This window comes from Oryzias melastigma, linkage group LG4 (genome assembly GCF_002922805.2).
Source record: "Oryzias melastigma strain HK-1 linkage group LG4, ASM292280v2, whole genome shotgun sequence".
In the NCBI taxonomy this organism is placed as follows: Eukaryota; Metazoa; Chordata; class Actinopteri; order Beloniformes; family Adrianichthyidae; genus Oryzias; species Oryzias melastigma.
The window spans coordinates 22756833-22773098 of record NC_050515.1 but is presented as its reverse complement, the minus strand read 5'-3'; the positions used below and the strand labels follow the sequence as shown (position 1 = coordinate 22773098).

At 37.8% G+C, this 16266-nt stretch overlaps 1 protein-coding gene and 1 long non-coding RNA gene across 3 annotated transcripts in view; one reads left to right on the top strand and one right to left on the bottom strand.

The window, feature by feature from the left end:
• Window positions 1-945: 945 nt before the first annotated feature.
• Window positions 946-4952, bottom strand: LOC112150217. The gene is made up of 3 exons (XR_002919928.2): window positions 4336-4952; window positions 3047-3227; window positions 946-1084 (listed from the first exon to the last, which is right to left on the bottom strand). It is a non-coding gene; the product is annotated as an uncharacterized LOC112150217 (long non-coding RNA).
• A 786-nt stretch (window positions 4953-5738) lies between these two features.
• Window positions 5739-16266, top strand: part of pde4dip (phosphodiesterase 4D interacting protein) — a 97299-nt gene continuing 86771 nt past the window's right edge. Inside the window, exon 1 of one of the 2 annotated variants that reach the window (XM_024278451.2) lies at window positions 5739-6151. Coding sequence is in view for 1 of the 2 variants with exons in the window: in XM_036211613.1 (XP_036067506.1) it covers window positions 15050-15075 (26 nt within the window). In the remaining variant the exon portion in view is untranslated. Of the gene's footprint in view, window positions 6152-14564; window positions 15076-16266 lie in introns of those variants that run through there. The other variant, XM_036211613.1, reaches the window with a different exon arrangement.

The following is a 16266-nucleotide window of genomic DNA, read 5'->3' as shown; positions in this document are numbered from 1 at the left end:
TCTCTCCAACCACATCCCAGTAGGAGCCACAAAGTCTTCCTTACCTTTAGAAAAATAAAATACTGATTTGCATTTATGTTAGTGTTACTTTTATGATGAATATAAATGAAATAATAGTTGTTTTTTTTTTGTTTGGCATAAATAAAAAACAAAGAGAAAATAGCTTTTTAATAATAGTTTTCTAACTTTTGACAGAGGTTTTGTCCTTGACTTCCTTTCAAAATAAAAGACATCCTAAACCACCAGGTTCATCAAAATGCAGCAAATGTAGTAGAAAGTAGTAAAATGTCAGCAGTGATTGCAAAACACTTGTTAATTTTACTGTTTTTTGATGCATCTCAGCCGGAAAATCATAAATGTAAAGAACTAAAATTAATTAAGTGACCTTTAACATGATTTTGTAACCACAAGGCACACGTGAAATCCTTTAACTTGTTCAAAAAAATAAAAAAACAAAAAATCTGCTCCATAATCGGACGAATTTTAACTTAACTTGTGTTTCAGAATTAATTTTTGTTATGCAAATGACCTTAAATAGATTTTCTGTTGCAAACGGAGCTTAAAAATCTATCAAAATGTTTGAGTATGACTTTGGTAAACTATGAAGGATCGACAGATTGTTGGAGAATTACAGCTACCATAGTCAGGAGGCTCGTTGACTGATGGCCTTCAACTCTTTGCGAATAAGTTGAAAAAAGTTTAAGTTACTTTACTTTTCATACTTTACTTACTTTTTACTTTACAGTACTTTTTAAAGCTAAAAATGTTTTCAATTTTCTTTTACCTAAGAGCCATATGTGGCTCCGGAGGAGGCTGGAGAACCCTGCAGACGGCAGACCCCTGACCTTGGAGATAATACATTAAATAAATACACAGAAATTTAAGTACATTTTATATTTTAAGTGAAATATTTTGTGTCACGACCAAGAAAACATTTTTTTATATGGATTTTTAGAATTTGTTTTATTAGCTTTCATATTTGTATGAATGCTCATTCGGTTGGCTGCCATAGATTGACTTCTGGGTGTAATTCATCATTTGACCACCGGAGGACATAAAAGTGTAGCTGGCTCAGACACCTGGGCTGGAGAGAAAAAGAGGACACAGTGACAGATGAACAATAAGTCTTGAGTTTTGTCCTTTGGAATTTGTTATGTATATTTACACAGTGGGGCAAAAATAAAAGAAGCTTATAAATTGTTTGATCTACATTGTGATTTCACATTTAGAAGTTTTGTATTTAGCCAAAAAAAGAGAGAGAAAAACTATTTATCGAACTCAGATTCTGCAAATTGTTCCACTCGAAAAGATGAGAGGTTTATAATGTTCATCATAGAAAATATAATTAGCAAATACTTCATATGAATAATAAGGCAGACAATAAGTATTTGATAAGTATTAGTTTCAAGCCACTCCAGAACCTTGGAATACTTACCATGTAGCCAGTCCTTCATTGCCTGAGGTCATTGTCACGCTGATCCGACCACGTTTTATTCTCAAATTGTTAATGATGAAACATTTTAGCCTCATTTGTCCTTTTTCTTAATACGGATCAGTCATCCTGCTTCCCTTTACAGGAAAGCAGCTTCAAAGCATGATGCTTCCACCCTCATGCTTCACAGTGGATATTGAACCATACCATCCAGCAGCAATAAAATTGATGATGTAGATACATAGCTAAACAAAAGACAGCAAGTGATGCGCACTTTGCAAAGTATGACAGCAGAAATCTGGTGGAAAAAGTATCTTTGATTGGTGTGGTGGAATTGTAATTTAGGAGAGTTCATCAACTTACGACTGGTTAGTAACTGTGAATGTGCCTTCCTGGTGATCTATCTTGAATACTAAAAACTGTTCATAACAGATTAAGGTTCTATCAGAATTTTATAGCTAAAATTGAATTGAATGTATTGTGTGCGCCATATACGCAATATAAAATGTATACATCGGTGGTACGTGCATGAAAAGTCTATTAGACAGTCGTGAGAAAGCCAAAAATTTGCGTATGCATCTCGCAAAAATCACACACAATTGCGTAAGATTTACGTAATTATTGCATATAAACTACGTGAAATACACACAAACTGCGTAATTCTTAAACAACCAAAAATTTTGAAAAGCTCAAATTCCCATAAAGCCCCGTCGGCCGAAACACTCAACGGATATCTCTGCACAACAACAAATGGCAAACACAAAACACACTTATATAACGCACATCACGCTCGTATCACAAAAGGCCGAAATTTAATTTGCAGAAAATGCGCAAAATGTCCACAGCGGCTGTGTGAGACGGCCTCGAGGCAATTCAAATCCTAGTAAAAATTTGAAGACATTGTTCAAACTTTCCTCTGTTTATAAAATCTTCTGTAAACATTATAAAGTATAAACGATCAACTTTATGTTATCCCAAAAAATTTCCTTCAGACTCGCAAACTAGCACTGTTTTTCTGTTGGACCACAGAGGCCATTTAAAGACTGAGGAATATTTCAGTTTACATTTATGTTAAATGAGATTCAAACACCAAAAAAACAAACAATTACATCCAAGTTCAAACAAACTTTATGGGATAAATGAAATGTATGCAATGAAAAGTGTTGATTACAATCTGAAATCCAGATTCTATATGTGAGTGCGGTTGAAATGCATTATTGCTTTCATATGACGAGGTCTAAACGCTTCATTAGAGAGGCTGAGGTCATTCCCACCCCTGGTGAAACGGACTTTCATGATCCAAACATGCTTTAGCAGTTCAAGGGATTTCATAATTTTCCTCACTTCAGTTCAAAAATATGTCATCATTTCACAAACGGACTTCAAACACAACCCTGTGTGTTTACATGAACTACTTTGTTCTTTGCTTTCATTGAGACATGCATAGAAATAGAATAAAACATATTTTTGATGGAGTGAAACACTCTTTATTCTATCAAGAAATCTTTGTTCCAGTTTAAAAAAAATTGCAATTTTCACTGATTAATTCCATTTTCTTAGTTCATCTTTAGAAACAGTTTTCCTTTAAATTTAGAATTGTCAAGCTTTGATCACCTGTGTGGAAACATGACAGTTCATCTTCTGTTTCAAATCATCTGGATGTTCATAAAGCCAGCATCCATCTGATTCTGAAAGTCCGGCTTTGAGCTGCAATAAAATACCACTCAGATGTTGCATCTTTCTGTCTCGCATTGTTCCTCATCTCTGTCCGGGTCAGGCAACACCTGGGTCAATCCTAGACACAAATCAAATCAAATCAAACTTTATTTGTAGACAGGGAAGGAGCTATAACGTTTCATATGGGGGGACAGAAAACTTTGGAAGGGTGGCAAATGGGAACAGCACAGTTCTGGAATAAAGAAAAATCAAGATTTTCCTATTTAGGAACCTCTAGTGAAGGCACGATGATGCCGTGCATAGGAAGCTGCTAAAGATGAGACTTATAGTTGTTTTACAGTTGGATTTGTTCTCAGTTTGATAACGTTTAACTTTTGGGTGAGTCTGTAATAACAATTTTCTAGACCGTTTCTCTTTTTCTTAACTCTGTCCATCTGTATCATATTTCATACACACATTTTTAAGATGCCTATCTCATTAGCATTGTCCAAACTACCCTTTTAAACCCCATTGTTTATTTTCTGCCCTGTAGTTCTTCATCATCTCACTAGGGGCAGTAGAAGAGCTTTTTCCTGCCTATTTCAAAATGGCGACCTCCATAAGTCATCAACCACATGACCAGGCCCGATTTCCGATCACGCAATCGGATCGGGACATCCCTCATATTAAGTATAGTTTCGTAAACTTGAAGTAAACTAGTAGTATACCAGAAAAGTTATTCAGAAAACACTTAGAGTAAACTTAAAGTTTATTGCCAGTAAACTAGTAGTTTACCAGAAAGTTTACTTTGAGTTTACTTCTAAGTATACTTTTTATAAACTAAAAACAGGCCAATTTAGTACCAAGAAGTATACTTGTTAGCTAACTTCTAGTGTACTTGGTATACTTTTTTATACTATGCCTTTAAATATATACTTGAAGTGTACTTATTTTTTGGCAAGGGTAGTGTTGTTCACACTGGACAAGCAGAGAGGGGCTTCTTTGTTTTCTTTTCTACTGTTTACTAGCGTATGCCCGCCACCTACAGTCGGAAGATGCTTGATGCGAAATGTCAAAGCGGTGCAAATCTGGTGAATTTTGCTCCAGCATTTTTTTTTTTTACAGCTCTATGAGACTGTGCCTCACCAGCAAAATATAGGTTAAAAATGCGTAAATTAAATAAAATGAATATACTTTATAAAATTAAAAATCAAAGGTTATTTTTTAGAAGTCTTTTCTATGATTACCTTTTTCTGTGTCGGTCTTCTTTCTTTTTTTCCTTTTTTTTTTGTAGAAAAGCAGAAAATTTACGAGTTTCCAGTTCAAATCTGCCAAACAGTCCTGGGTGAGGCCGCTGTAGTCCCAGCCTCACTACTAGCGCCACACTAACTGTAGTTGCAGCTGATGCATGCGCTGTGTTGTTTTGGTCTTTCTATCATCACCAAATACACTTTATTTAAAAAAAAACATAATTTACGTATCTCTCGCCATCTGTCTGATTACATTACTGCCAGTTTGTGACTCATTTAGTCGTTTTATCTGCTAAAAATGCGCTTTAAAAACAGTCCGTCTGCCACACTGCAGTACACATGCCACAAGGCAGAGGGCGCTGGTGAGCTCAGATAATGTGACTAAAGGACAGTAGAATTAGCAGCAGCAAGTCAGGTGCAGCCATCCTTTACTCTTTAATATTGTTTAGCTTCATTTTCTAAATGGAGGATTTGGTTTTTAAACCCCTAAACTCAAGAATTTGTTTAGACATGTCACTGGTAGTGATCTCCACTGAGAGAGAGAGAGACTTTTAACACTAAACCAGATTAATCTTCTGTTTCTTCAGGAGGAGCAGCACAGACTTCATTCATGAGTAAAAGTAAGTCAATGATAACAATCTTGGGGATTTTTTTTTCTATGCTACATTTTGCAAACAGAACAAAAATGTTGAAATTAATTTTAAAAACAACACGCTTTAACTGCTGTCAATCAAATGGTGAATGATCTGCTCTGTAGGGTTCATAAGGTTGTAAATCTGACAGATGGCGTCAGTGTCTCACCAGCTATGAGCGTCACCGCACATCGCTGGTGCATCTATCTTTGAAGAAGTTTGGATTATTTTTGTGGGAGAAACGCAGACACACTGCCGAAGGCTCTAGGAAATGGGCAGCACCCACACCGTTTTACCGAGTCGTTTTACTTCCAGGTAGGAAAAAACTCACGAAAATAACTACTATTTCATACATATTTGGTTTTAGTGGTCCAAAGGTAATATATGATCATATATCTGGATATAGTTTACTTTGAAAGACTAAAGAAAATCATGATATGGTCCCTTTAAAGCAGAAGTTCAAACATCAAATAAGCCCATTGGTTCACAGGTTTTTTCTGTCTTTATACATCTAGAATCCACTAAATAACACTGTTTTGTAAGATCGTCAACCATTCTTAATTGTCTTGTGGCCTCAAGTATTTAAAGCTTTTTCATTTGTATAAAATGACTAAGCCTTGACTAAAGTCTTTAGAGCTAAAAACTTCCCATAATCTGTGGATGATGAGTAACTCATCAGATTATTTACCTTTTCACTGAACAGCGGAGATGTGCTCATTTTCATTGACGATTTTTTTAGCTGCTTCCAGCTCTTTGAATATTTCATTTTGTGAATGGAAATGCCTTCATCAGACTCATTTATGGAATCCCTGCTTATTTAGTAGAACAGCTCCTCCCCACGGATGGTTCCTCTCTGATCTTTGGGAGCTGAATAACTGGCTGTGAGGGGGGACACTCTCCCCCCCGCTCTTTCCTATTTCGACCAATGAGCTGAAACGGGAACACCGGTGGGGGGGCTTCAGAGCGGCAGCATCCCTCAGCCTCCAGATCAGGAGGCGGTGAGGGATGCTGGCGGATGGATGCGAGCCGCTACTGCTGTGAGCGCAGCTCATCGGAGGACAGCCGCGATGTGCACGCCGGATCCAGCTGGATTACACAGACCAAAGGAGGGCTGCTGCTGTCATCAACACTCACTCGACCACGAAGGAACCGAGGGGCCATAAACGGGCATCCTTAGACCCGTAAGTGCTGCAATGATGAAGCTTTAGGATGTTGTTTGAGTGCCTGACATTGACAATCAGATGATGTCTGAAAGCAGAGACACATCTAGAAAAATTGAATGGAAAACATGCTACTTGTTTTCTAAAAATAGACACCTACACCAATTAGCATGTCATGTATTTCTTATGGAATTGGAGCAGAAAATGTTTTACAAAAAACTGGGTTGTTTTTCCACATTTTTGTTGCAAAATTCCAGATATTTCACAAAAAATGTGCAGGTTTTTTTTTTTACTGTTTTAGTCATTAAGTTAGGCTGGCCTCTTTCATGACTGGATTTATACTTCTGTTAGAAAAAAAAACATTTTTCAGTTCCTTCGCTGGGTCACACTTGAAAGAACTAAAATAGAAGCATGTTAGGTGTTAAGATCAGAAAAATACATTCCTAAAAATACATTTTTTATTTGAATATTTTTAGGACATCTAAATATGTTTTGAATTTGTAATATTTTATGGCTGTGTGACTATATTCTCATCCATCCAAGTTGATTCTATTGACATAGTAGGGAACAAAATAGGATGGACTTATTTTATTTTTTCATTTTTGAAGACATTTGACCTCTTTTTCTAAAGGCTTTTTCAAGTGTACTTTTTAATTTAAGAAAAAAGTGACATGGGAGACGAGTTGAATGGACATGTGGACATCCATCCTTGGTGAAATCAGCTAATCCCCCTTGTCTGCTGTAAATCACCTGTCTGGAGGGCTTGAGTCGACCATAAACCAGGACTTGCTTTGTAGCTGCAGGCCCTGGAGTTTGTGTTTCCTCTCCAATATTGAGTTATTGATCAAGCCTGAGCGGGATGATGACCTGGCATAGGTTCTATTCAGTGGATTAAAGAGCTTTGTTGGTGTTTTTTCCAATTTTTAAGTTTGTATTTGCAAGTATTTTTTTTTTTTTTTATTTTAGGCAACTTATTTAAGGCTTGTCTGACAAATGTCTGACAATTTTCAATTGCATGTCTGAGATTTTAAGCGTATTATCATAAGTAGAGCTTCAACTAGTGATTATTTTGACGGATCCATAGGGGTTCATTTTCACAGGTCACAAACACTTATTCTGCTTTAATTTTATAATTTCATTTTTTTAATTCTGCAAAAATACTTCTTTAAACTATATTTGCTGTTTTATTTTACATTTGTTTAATCTCACAGAGATTTTGGGGTGCATATTGCACTTCTTAAACAAATGTCTATCATCTGGAAGAACAAAAAAAAGTCCCAAGTGTCTTCCAACAACAGTCTGCCAGTATTTTAAACAGTAAAGTCTCAGAAAAATTGTTTTTTTTAGAATTACATTCATTAGAAATTTCTAAAACAAGACAATACAACTACCTAAAAAAAATGTGTATTTGCTTTGGCTCAGAATCTCTTTAACATCTTCTATTCAAATTTACATACACATTAAGTTTGTGTAGTTACATGATTTTACTACATACTAAACATTTTTAAATGAAAAGCCACTACAACATAAAATAAATGTTTACTTGCCTTTTAATGACGAAGCATTTAAATGAAGCATTTTCTAATTGTTAACAACTTTATATAAGTACCATTAGCTACTTGCTACTTTAGCAATGACATGCTAATACCCTGGTGTCCATTTAATTGAAGAAAAACCTTTATCTTGTGTATTGGGAATAATTACAAAGGTTTTTGCAAAACAGGAATCATTTAAAATCTCTTTTAATTGTGTTTTGTTATCAATTCAGTAATCTTTGACAGCTCATTGTTGCAGTTTGAGATAACGCACTGAAAACGATGCCTTGTACCGCAGAAGATACTTTTTTTACCAGTCTGACACTACTTTTATTGAGAGCATAAGAAGCAAAAATAAAATCTAGTTTTTTATATACGTGTGTATTTTGCACAAATATTTTTTCTAACCGCTCATCCTCCGTCTGTGTGACCTGGAAACTCTTAAACAGACCTCTGGCATTTTTTTGTTTGTTCATTTCCCCTCTGTGTATTTCCTTTCAGCCATTCCAAGCATTCCCTCTTGAAGAACTTTATTGTGCGTGTGTTAACATGCTAAAGCAGCTACACAAACAGCCATTGTGCATCTTATGCTAGCTAAAAAACAGCATTTAAGCTATTTTTCAGGCTTTAACAAGGGATTAAAACTGATATTAAATAAGTTTCTGGAACCATTAAAGAAAAAATATGACATAGCATTCAATAAAAAAAGGGGATTCTTTGTTCTTTTTTTGTGTATTCATTATAAAAAGGTAATTTTTTTGCTTGTCTCTTTTTTTCATGCAAACTATTTCTCATGCTTTTCATTCTAATTTTTAAGAACTTTAAACAGGCAGGGCACTAACCTAATGTCAGGAATGGTGGTGGAGGATCCAAACGCAGGAGACAGGACATGGTGGCAGAAACTCAAAGATTTACTTAAAAACTCAAAACATGACAAAACCAGGAGAAACCAAACCAGTGACGTGACATAACAGAACAGATAACCTGACCATGAGAAACTGAAAACCAGACACTTAAATACACTGAGGTTGATTAACTAAATGAAAACAGCTGTGGATGATTTAACCTGAAAATGGTGGGACTGACAGGGGAACACAAAACATAACAAAACCAGATCACAGAATCATGACACCTAATTTGTTCATGAAAACTTAAAGATGACCTGTAAACTAAAAGTTGAAAAGCTACAATGTGTCCATGTCAGACACGACCCATGTCAGTTTTGTTTATGGGCTCGTTGTATTACCAGTCTGTTTTGTTCTTCTTGTTTTACAAACATTACAGAACAAAACGTTGGGGAAACATTTGTTATATTATCCAGTATAAATTGCAGGTCATCTTATAGTTTTCGTGAACAGATTAGGCTAGTACTCATCCACTTTATAGGTCTTCGCTTCTGTAGTTATTAAAAATTTTACCTAAAAAAATTCAGCACAAAAACACAAGTAATAGAACAAAGAGCACATTTTTTTAATTAAATGCTTAAAAAATGGAACTAAACATCTCACACACTAAATTCATAGTTAAATCTCGGTTCTATGAAAGACTGTTGTGGCCGTGGAACACTGTGCAGGTCTTTACCCTTGCACGCAGCCTTGAGGGTTTTTGGGAGTTGGCACATGCAGTCCACATTTTTTTGTACTCTGAGATCTTTCAATGTTCTCTCTTAGAATATTGCGTGAGGGACTCTGCAAGAATTGCCTTTTGTCACCATTTCTGTCCATAACTTACATGAACAGTTTTTTCTTTAGCAATGGCAGAAAGGTTTTGGTTTGTGAAGTGTTAGATTCCATCTCTGGTGTACATGTAAATGATTTGGTCCTTTAGGCATCTCCTGGGTCAGATCTTTGGCTCTCATTAAAAGCTGGGTGTTTAGCACAGTATTTCCCAACCCTGGTCCTCGGGACACACTGTCCCGCTTGTTTTCCATGTTGTGCTGCTTTAACACACCTGATTCAGCTCATCGTCAAGCTCTGCAGTTGCCTGATATAGGCAGTCATCTGTGTGTTTGAGCAGGATAAAATTGAAGAAATGGTCCTAGGCGGCCACCTAGGTCACCTACACACTGGGCTGGCACTAAATGCAGGGCAGTGTTCCCTGAGGACTAGGTTTAAAAAAGAAAACACTGATTGAGCAGATCCATCAATAAAGCCTTAGTCACATGCACCCAAACAGGGAAATCCACCTGTACTGGTGCTGTGGGTTTTTTGGTTGTCTGGTGGATTTTAGAGGTTCTGCTGCATCTTAAGGGGAGCACAGGTGTGTCTTGCTGTTCTCTTGAGGCATGTTGGGCAACCTTAAGGGAAGTCATGAAAAGAAATATGCAATTGTTGTGCTAGTATGTATCTTGAAATATTAGTAAGGATAATTTAAGTTACTAGCTCTTATGACCTTTGGGTGATGCTGTAGAATGGTGCCCTTAAATAACACTCTAGTCATTAGTAAGGTGCGTATACTGGCTCCTTATTGACCTCACGTAAAGCTCTACACAGGTGGTGTGCAGAAGATATGCAAGTGCCTGTAAGATGCCCAGAGTTTGTCCACACAAACTATGCTTTTGTTGTCTAATTTCCTGAGTCCTGGGTGCTCAAGGACTCTGCAGATCAGGAAGATTGAAAAAAAGAAAAATCTGTGTGACACGCTTGCATCTCACTTACTTTACCCTTACTTACCTTTAGGTGCTGTGAAAGTATTCACTACGACCTTTCACCTGCAGCATCCCCAAAGAACCATTTTCATAACCAACTGGTCTACAACCTTGAAATTTCGTGCTGGCCACCAGCGTTCCCTCATACAGGTTTGCCCAATTTTTGCCCATGGACAGCCCGTATCCTGGAATACTTCCTTCAGGTTAGGGACAAGTCACTTCCTCAAGTGGAGGAGTTGTGCATATAACAAGTCATGCAAGAAAAGAGTATCAGATCAATAGCAAAGAATCTTGGTATGATAAGGATTCATTGTGTCAAAGAGTTGTGTATCAACCCTCACCTGTGGCCATGAGGCGTGGGTTGTGAACAAACGGTTAAGATCATAGATAAAGATGGCAGAAACAAGTTAAATTCAAGGGTGGCTATTTCTTTTTATCATATTTTGTAAGAACGCCTTCTCATTTTAAGGAGCTGATTGTGGGCAATTGAAAATAAGACAACTTCTTGTGGACAAGGACTTGCCTAGAATCGCCCCGATATTCTCCTGGAAAAGGTAGACAGTGGATGAGAGAGTAGATGGTGTACTTTTGTAAACATAGTCATTCCTTGACCTCCTTTTTTTAATTGATAGACATTGAACGAAAATTAAAACTTTTGGATAACCTTGAGGTTGCAGCAAAGAAGGGAAAAAAACTTTGGGAAGGAAGGAGGAAGGAATGAAAGAGAGGTGTCATCGGGACAATTATAGGGTGTGTCTTTCTGTCGGCGTGCACTTCCCTCATATCTCCCAGTTCATGTTTGTCTCCTCTGTTCTCCTAGCTTCTCTTACCGTGACTCCCTGCCTCCCTTCTGTACTCAGCCACTGAGCTGACTCAAGAGCCAGTCATCACCTCCATGTGAAATAACATTCATCTAACATCATTCATCAAGGCGATCCAAGTTCCTCAGACAGTCAGCTGGGTGTTAATGTTTCACCTCCTCGTTGCCAATTCTCAAATTCTTGAACAAACTCAAATCCTTTCGTTTTCTTTCCGCGACCTTTTCAGCTCACACCAACCCTGAAAGGATATATTATCACAGCTGCTCAACCCCCCAAAAAATGAAGATGTAAACTCTGCCAAGTCAATATAACTGAGACTGCAGTCTGCGTAAAATATTTACACCTTCCCTCCAAAGCGGGGCGAGGAGTAGACCGACATGTTGGGTGGTCAAGATGGACATCAGCCACTTGAGCGGCTGGTTGGAAGCCTCCCTTGCTTCAGTCCATTTCTAGATTTTCAAAAGAATCTCACTTGTTTTTGTTTCATAATCTTATGGTAGCTTCAAAAAAGTGTTTTTTGTTGATCTGGTTATCAACTTCTTCATACATAATTCATAAGACTCATGATTTGTATTAGTTCATGTGCTAAAATGCTGCAGGGCATCTGAAAGAACAACTTTTAAGCAACAAAGACACTGAGTACTTCTGTGAATTAAAAGTGACAATATTGATGATTCACTACCAAATCCAAGTCCTTGGTTGGTCAAAGTTCAACCTGGTTTAACTTTGAAATCCCATTCATTTGTTTGTAGAGCTCAAAAACAGTCGTACTTAGCTACACACAAACATGAGAGTTTTACACACGTTCAAATGGACCATTCATTGAAAGTGGATGCTTGAAAGCGCGTTGGCGAGCGCCATGTGAAGACAGCTTAGGAACCCAGATTTACTGCAATCATAATGTTTTTATAACTTTGAATACTACCTCTTTGATGTTAATCTCTCTATCCTTTGAAAATTGGATCCAACATAGAGCTTCATAGAGCTTCTCTGACCAGTTCTAATCAGTCTTGGTGTTTTTGTGCTGCAGTCTTTACAGCTCAAAAATCTTTTCCATATTCCAATCAACTCCAATCATCTTTTGATCTATTTTAAGTGTTCCCAGTGGTCTGACATTAAGATCATGCTATTTTTAGCTAAAATAAAATAAAAATAGTGTCATTTTCTAGGACATAGTTTCTGCAGAGTGGTAGGAGTTCATTAGAAATATTCAAGTTATTCAAGATATTCCCTCCCTTACCTTCCATGCTGCAGAGAGTTCTCTTTGTATATGCTCTGCCACTAGCTTACAGCCCCTCACAATCTCAACTTAACATTACTGGTGCAACAAAAGTGGTAAACAACATTGGAGCTACCTAGTTGCACAGAGCCAAAAGCCACAAGAAGAAGGTTTAACTAATGCCCTCAAACTGTCCACTAGAAAATGAGAAAATGCTTTTGTTTGTTTGGAATGTTTCTTCCTGCAGTTTGTGAGTCAGATATAAACTCGTGTAGATATAAAGGAGCAGAGCAAAGTCTCTCAGTAAGAAGTTTTTTTTTGTTTTTTTGAGTGGTTGCATAAGGTTTTTGGCTCAATGTCTCAGCCTGGGATGTTCTGCTTTGTCCTATGTTCAGACTCTCTGCCTCCACTCTCACAGCTCCCCACCTCCCCTGAGTGAAGCAGCTGCCTGTGTGGAACGTGACACAGGTATGCGAGAATTTCTGCCCTCATGCAGAAGAAGAAAGAGCTGGAGAGTGATACAGCATTGCGCATCCCCTGGGGCCACAATGATAGGTCTCTGTGAATTCAATATTATAAAAGTGCTGAAGATTATTATTTCTTAATAAAAATATGCCTTGACAACATTCGTGCCTGAAATTATGAAGCTCTTGGTCAAATCTTCTCCTCGGCCAGGATTCTTTTTTAATACTGGAAATGATGCAGTCTCCCATCAAAACCATTTGGTACTAGTCTATTTAGGGAACTAATAGGCCTATTTTTTGTTTTTGTCTTTTATTTTAGACTGATGTTATTCACACATATTTACCTGCGACCAGCACAAAAACTTCTGGATATTCATGTTAGCCATTTGTAATCCCTTCTTTTCCTAGGACTCAGTTTCTGCAGAGTGGCAGTACTTTATTAGAAACTTGCCTCTGAGTTGTAGTAAGTCCATCCATACTTCCCATCATCCATCTGTTTACACCAGGGGTGTCAAACTCAATCACACAGGGGGCCAAGATCCAAAATACACCTTAGGTCCCAGGCCGAACAAGATAAACATTTATTAATCACACTAAAACTACATTTTTAAAACTTAAAAAATGTAACTTATTAAAATTACTATTAATAAAAACAGGCAATAATATTATTCCTGAATAAATCACCTTAAACCTTAAATAACTTCCAATATTTTAATCTCCATAAAAATATGTTTTGTCAAAACTAAACAAGTTAGAAATAAGTGCAAGATAAAATCTAGTCATTATAATAACAATAAAATGAAATGATCTGGAGGGCCGGATATATTTACCCAGAAGGCCGGGTGAAACGAAGATGCTGAACAATGTTGGAGCTTTCCAGCCGTACAGTTTTGACGTACATGGATCTCGCTGTCTACAAGGGGATACATCAGAATGAAGCGAAGTTGTGAACTTGTTTTAACTTTTACGTCACAAATAAGCTCTTTTTCAATCTACATTTTTTCATCTGCTCCTGATTCACAATGATTCAAATAAAGAAATGCCCAGAAATCCAGATTTAAGGTAATTTTATTTGTGAATGTTCTCCATTTTCAGAAAAATGCAACATGTTAAAAACACAATTTTCATCGGAGTGGGCCTTTTTTAGACTACACTGCTAAAACTCTTCCATTGTAAATCATCAGTGAAGGAACACTGAGACAATATTTTAACTTATTTGAACTTGGAAAGCTGCAGGAATTTGAACTTCTACAGGTGAAATCTTGTGATCTTTAGCTGTTTAGATTGATCTATTTTTGCAGATGACACATTCCTGTATTCAGAAGTGCAGTGAAAGATTCTCCATGAATTTTGATCCATGACTTTTGCGGCCTCTTTGATCCTGAGCTCCCTCCACCCTCTACAGTTTCTCTGTTTGGATCCAGCCAAAGGCATTCTCCTGATCCCAGACTTGCTGTGTTTTCTTTTCATTTGAAAGCTCTGGGTCTTTGTCATTCTTGTGTACATCTGTGATCTGCAGAAAAAGAAAACACCTATCCCCGCTCAGAACATTTTGTGTCGCAGATGATTACTGTCTGGATTCATATCCAGGTTTACCTGCTCCAACTTGTCTGTCACACACCTGCATGACGGGTAGGAGGGGGGTGGGGGTGCACGCACACACACACACACACACGTCTCACACACACACACACCCCCACACACACACATGGGAGCTTCTCGCGCTCCACCCTGCTTTCCTGAAGGGCCAAACTGACAGTTCATGTGGCTGCTGTGCAGGCTGCAACAGGAGGACGCTGGTGTGGTTTCTGCACATGCTCAGACGCACACCAGGTGAGGCGAGTCCCGGTGCAGCGTGCTGAGACAGATCCCTCTTTCATGCTGAACCAGGGAGTCTCTGTACCTTTGCTCTCCCCCGCCGGTGTTTACCTCCCCTACTGCTCTCTGCCACGTCAAATAACTGCCTGGGTGCTCGGCTCGCTCCTCCGGGATCCTCGTGGCCAAACGGTCAGACTGTGGTCACTCTGCTCTGAATGTGAACGGCAAAACTTGGAGAAGGAATCCCGACGGATTTCGATCCGTCTGTCTTTTGATGATGGAATTTCGGAGGACTGTTTGCTGGATTTCAGCTGGGAGTCCTAAAAACTAAGGAGTCCTTTTTACCAACTACAGGGAGACTCTTGAGGAGGGCCTGTCACAGTCTGTAGGGTTTTTGCACCACTCTGCAGGGAAGATGAGTGGATTTCTGTACAGAGGAAGGTAAGGCTTTCTGTGTGATGAGTCACCATGGTGTGCTTGATGCTGGGTTTTGTGTGGATGTGCTTTCATAGACGCTCCATGAATGACAAAGCCTTTCCTCTTCACTGAATGAGGACAAACTAAAGGGTTTCTGTACTTAATTTTTTTAAAAGCTAACCTTTGCTCCAGAGTTACATAACCCAGGAGTTCACCAGTTCCAGCCAGCAAATTATCTCTGACCACTACTGGTACTTTAACCTCGTCAAGCCTTCATCAATACACCTAATTGACCAAACAGCTATTTACTCATGTTTAGGGATAAACAAAGAAAAAAGTCTGGTTTATCTGAGGTTGTGTTGTTTCATCAAATTCCAGCTCATCACAAAAAAGATAACATCAATACTGGAGAGTCTTTTCACGACCAAACTTCTTCAAAAGTCAAGTAGTCACTTACAATAGATACTAAATGTGTGTCTACACAAAAACTAAAAATGTCAGTAGCTAATTGTTCGATATAGCAACAACGTTTTATGAAGAAAGAGTAAAAATACAGGTAATGAGGTGCTCCTCTTTGATTTTTGTTCCCCAGCATTCCCGGATCATATTGTTTTTGTAATTCTTCCTTCTTATTGCGCTTTTGAGTGAAAATTCCCAAAACTCACTAAAACTTAAACACACCTAGTTAGCGATTAAAAACTATTTTTGACTTTGTGAACAGCCCTTCCCTCTAAGAAAGAAAATGATGAGATCACAGCAGGCTTAAGGAGCTTTCAAAATCCACTAACGATATCAAAACACATGTTTAGGAATATCTAAAGGACCTTTTTTTGGGGGGGGGCAAAGTGTGAAATTTAGCAAGTTTCAAGTTTTTCCACAATATGGGGAAGCAACGTTTTTTTTTTTTACAAACCTCGCAAAATGTTTCCCTAATGCAACCAAGTCTAAAACCACAACAAAAAATGTTGTTGACCTTTGACCTCGAAGAGGCCGCCATCTTGAATCTTCATAAAAAATAAGCTTTTGTGGGCTACCAGTTAAAGATTTTCAACTCATCTGAACTTCTATCAATCGCTTCATGATTCTAGCATCATTTATGAAAGTTTTTTTTTTTTTGAGTCAAGTGCAATTTTCAATTGACAATTCAATTTGCAATTTAGGATTTGAATATGAAACTACATTTTGCAGTATTGAAAATTACAAATAATTATGGCA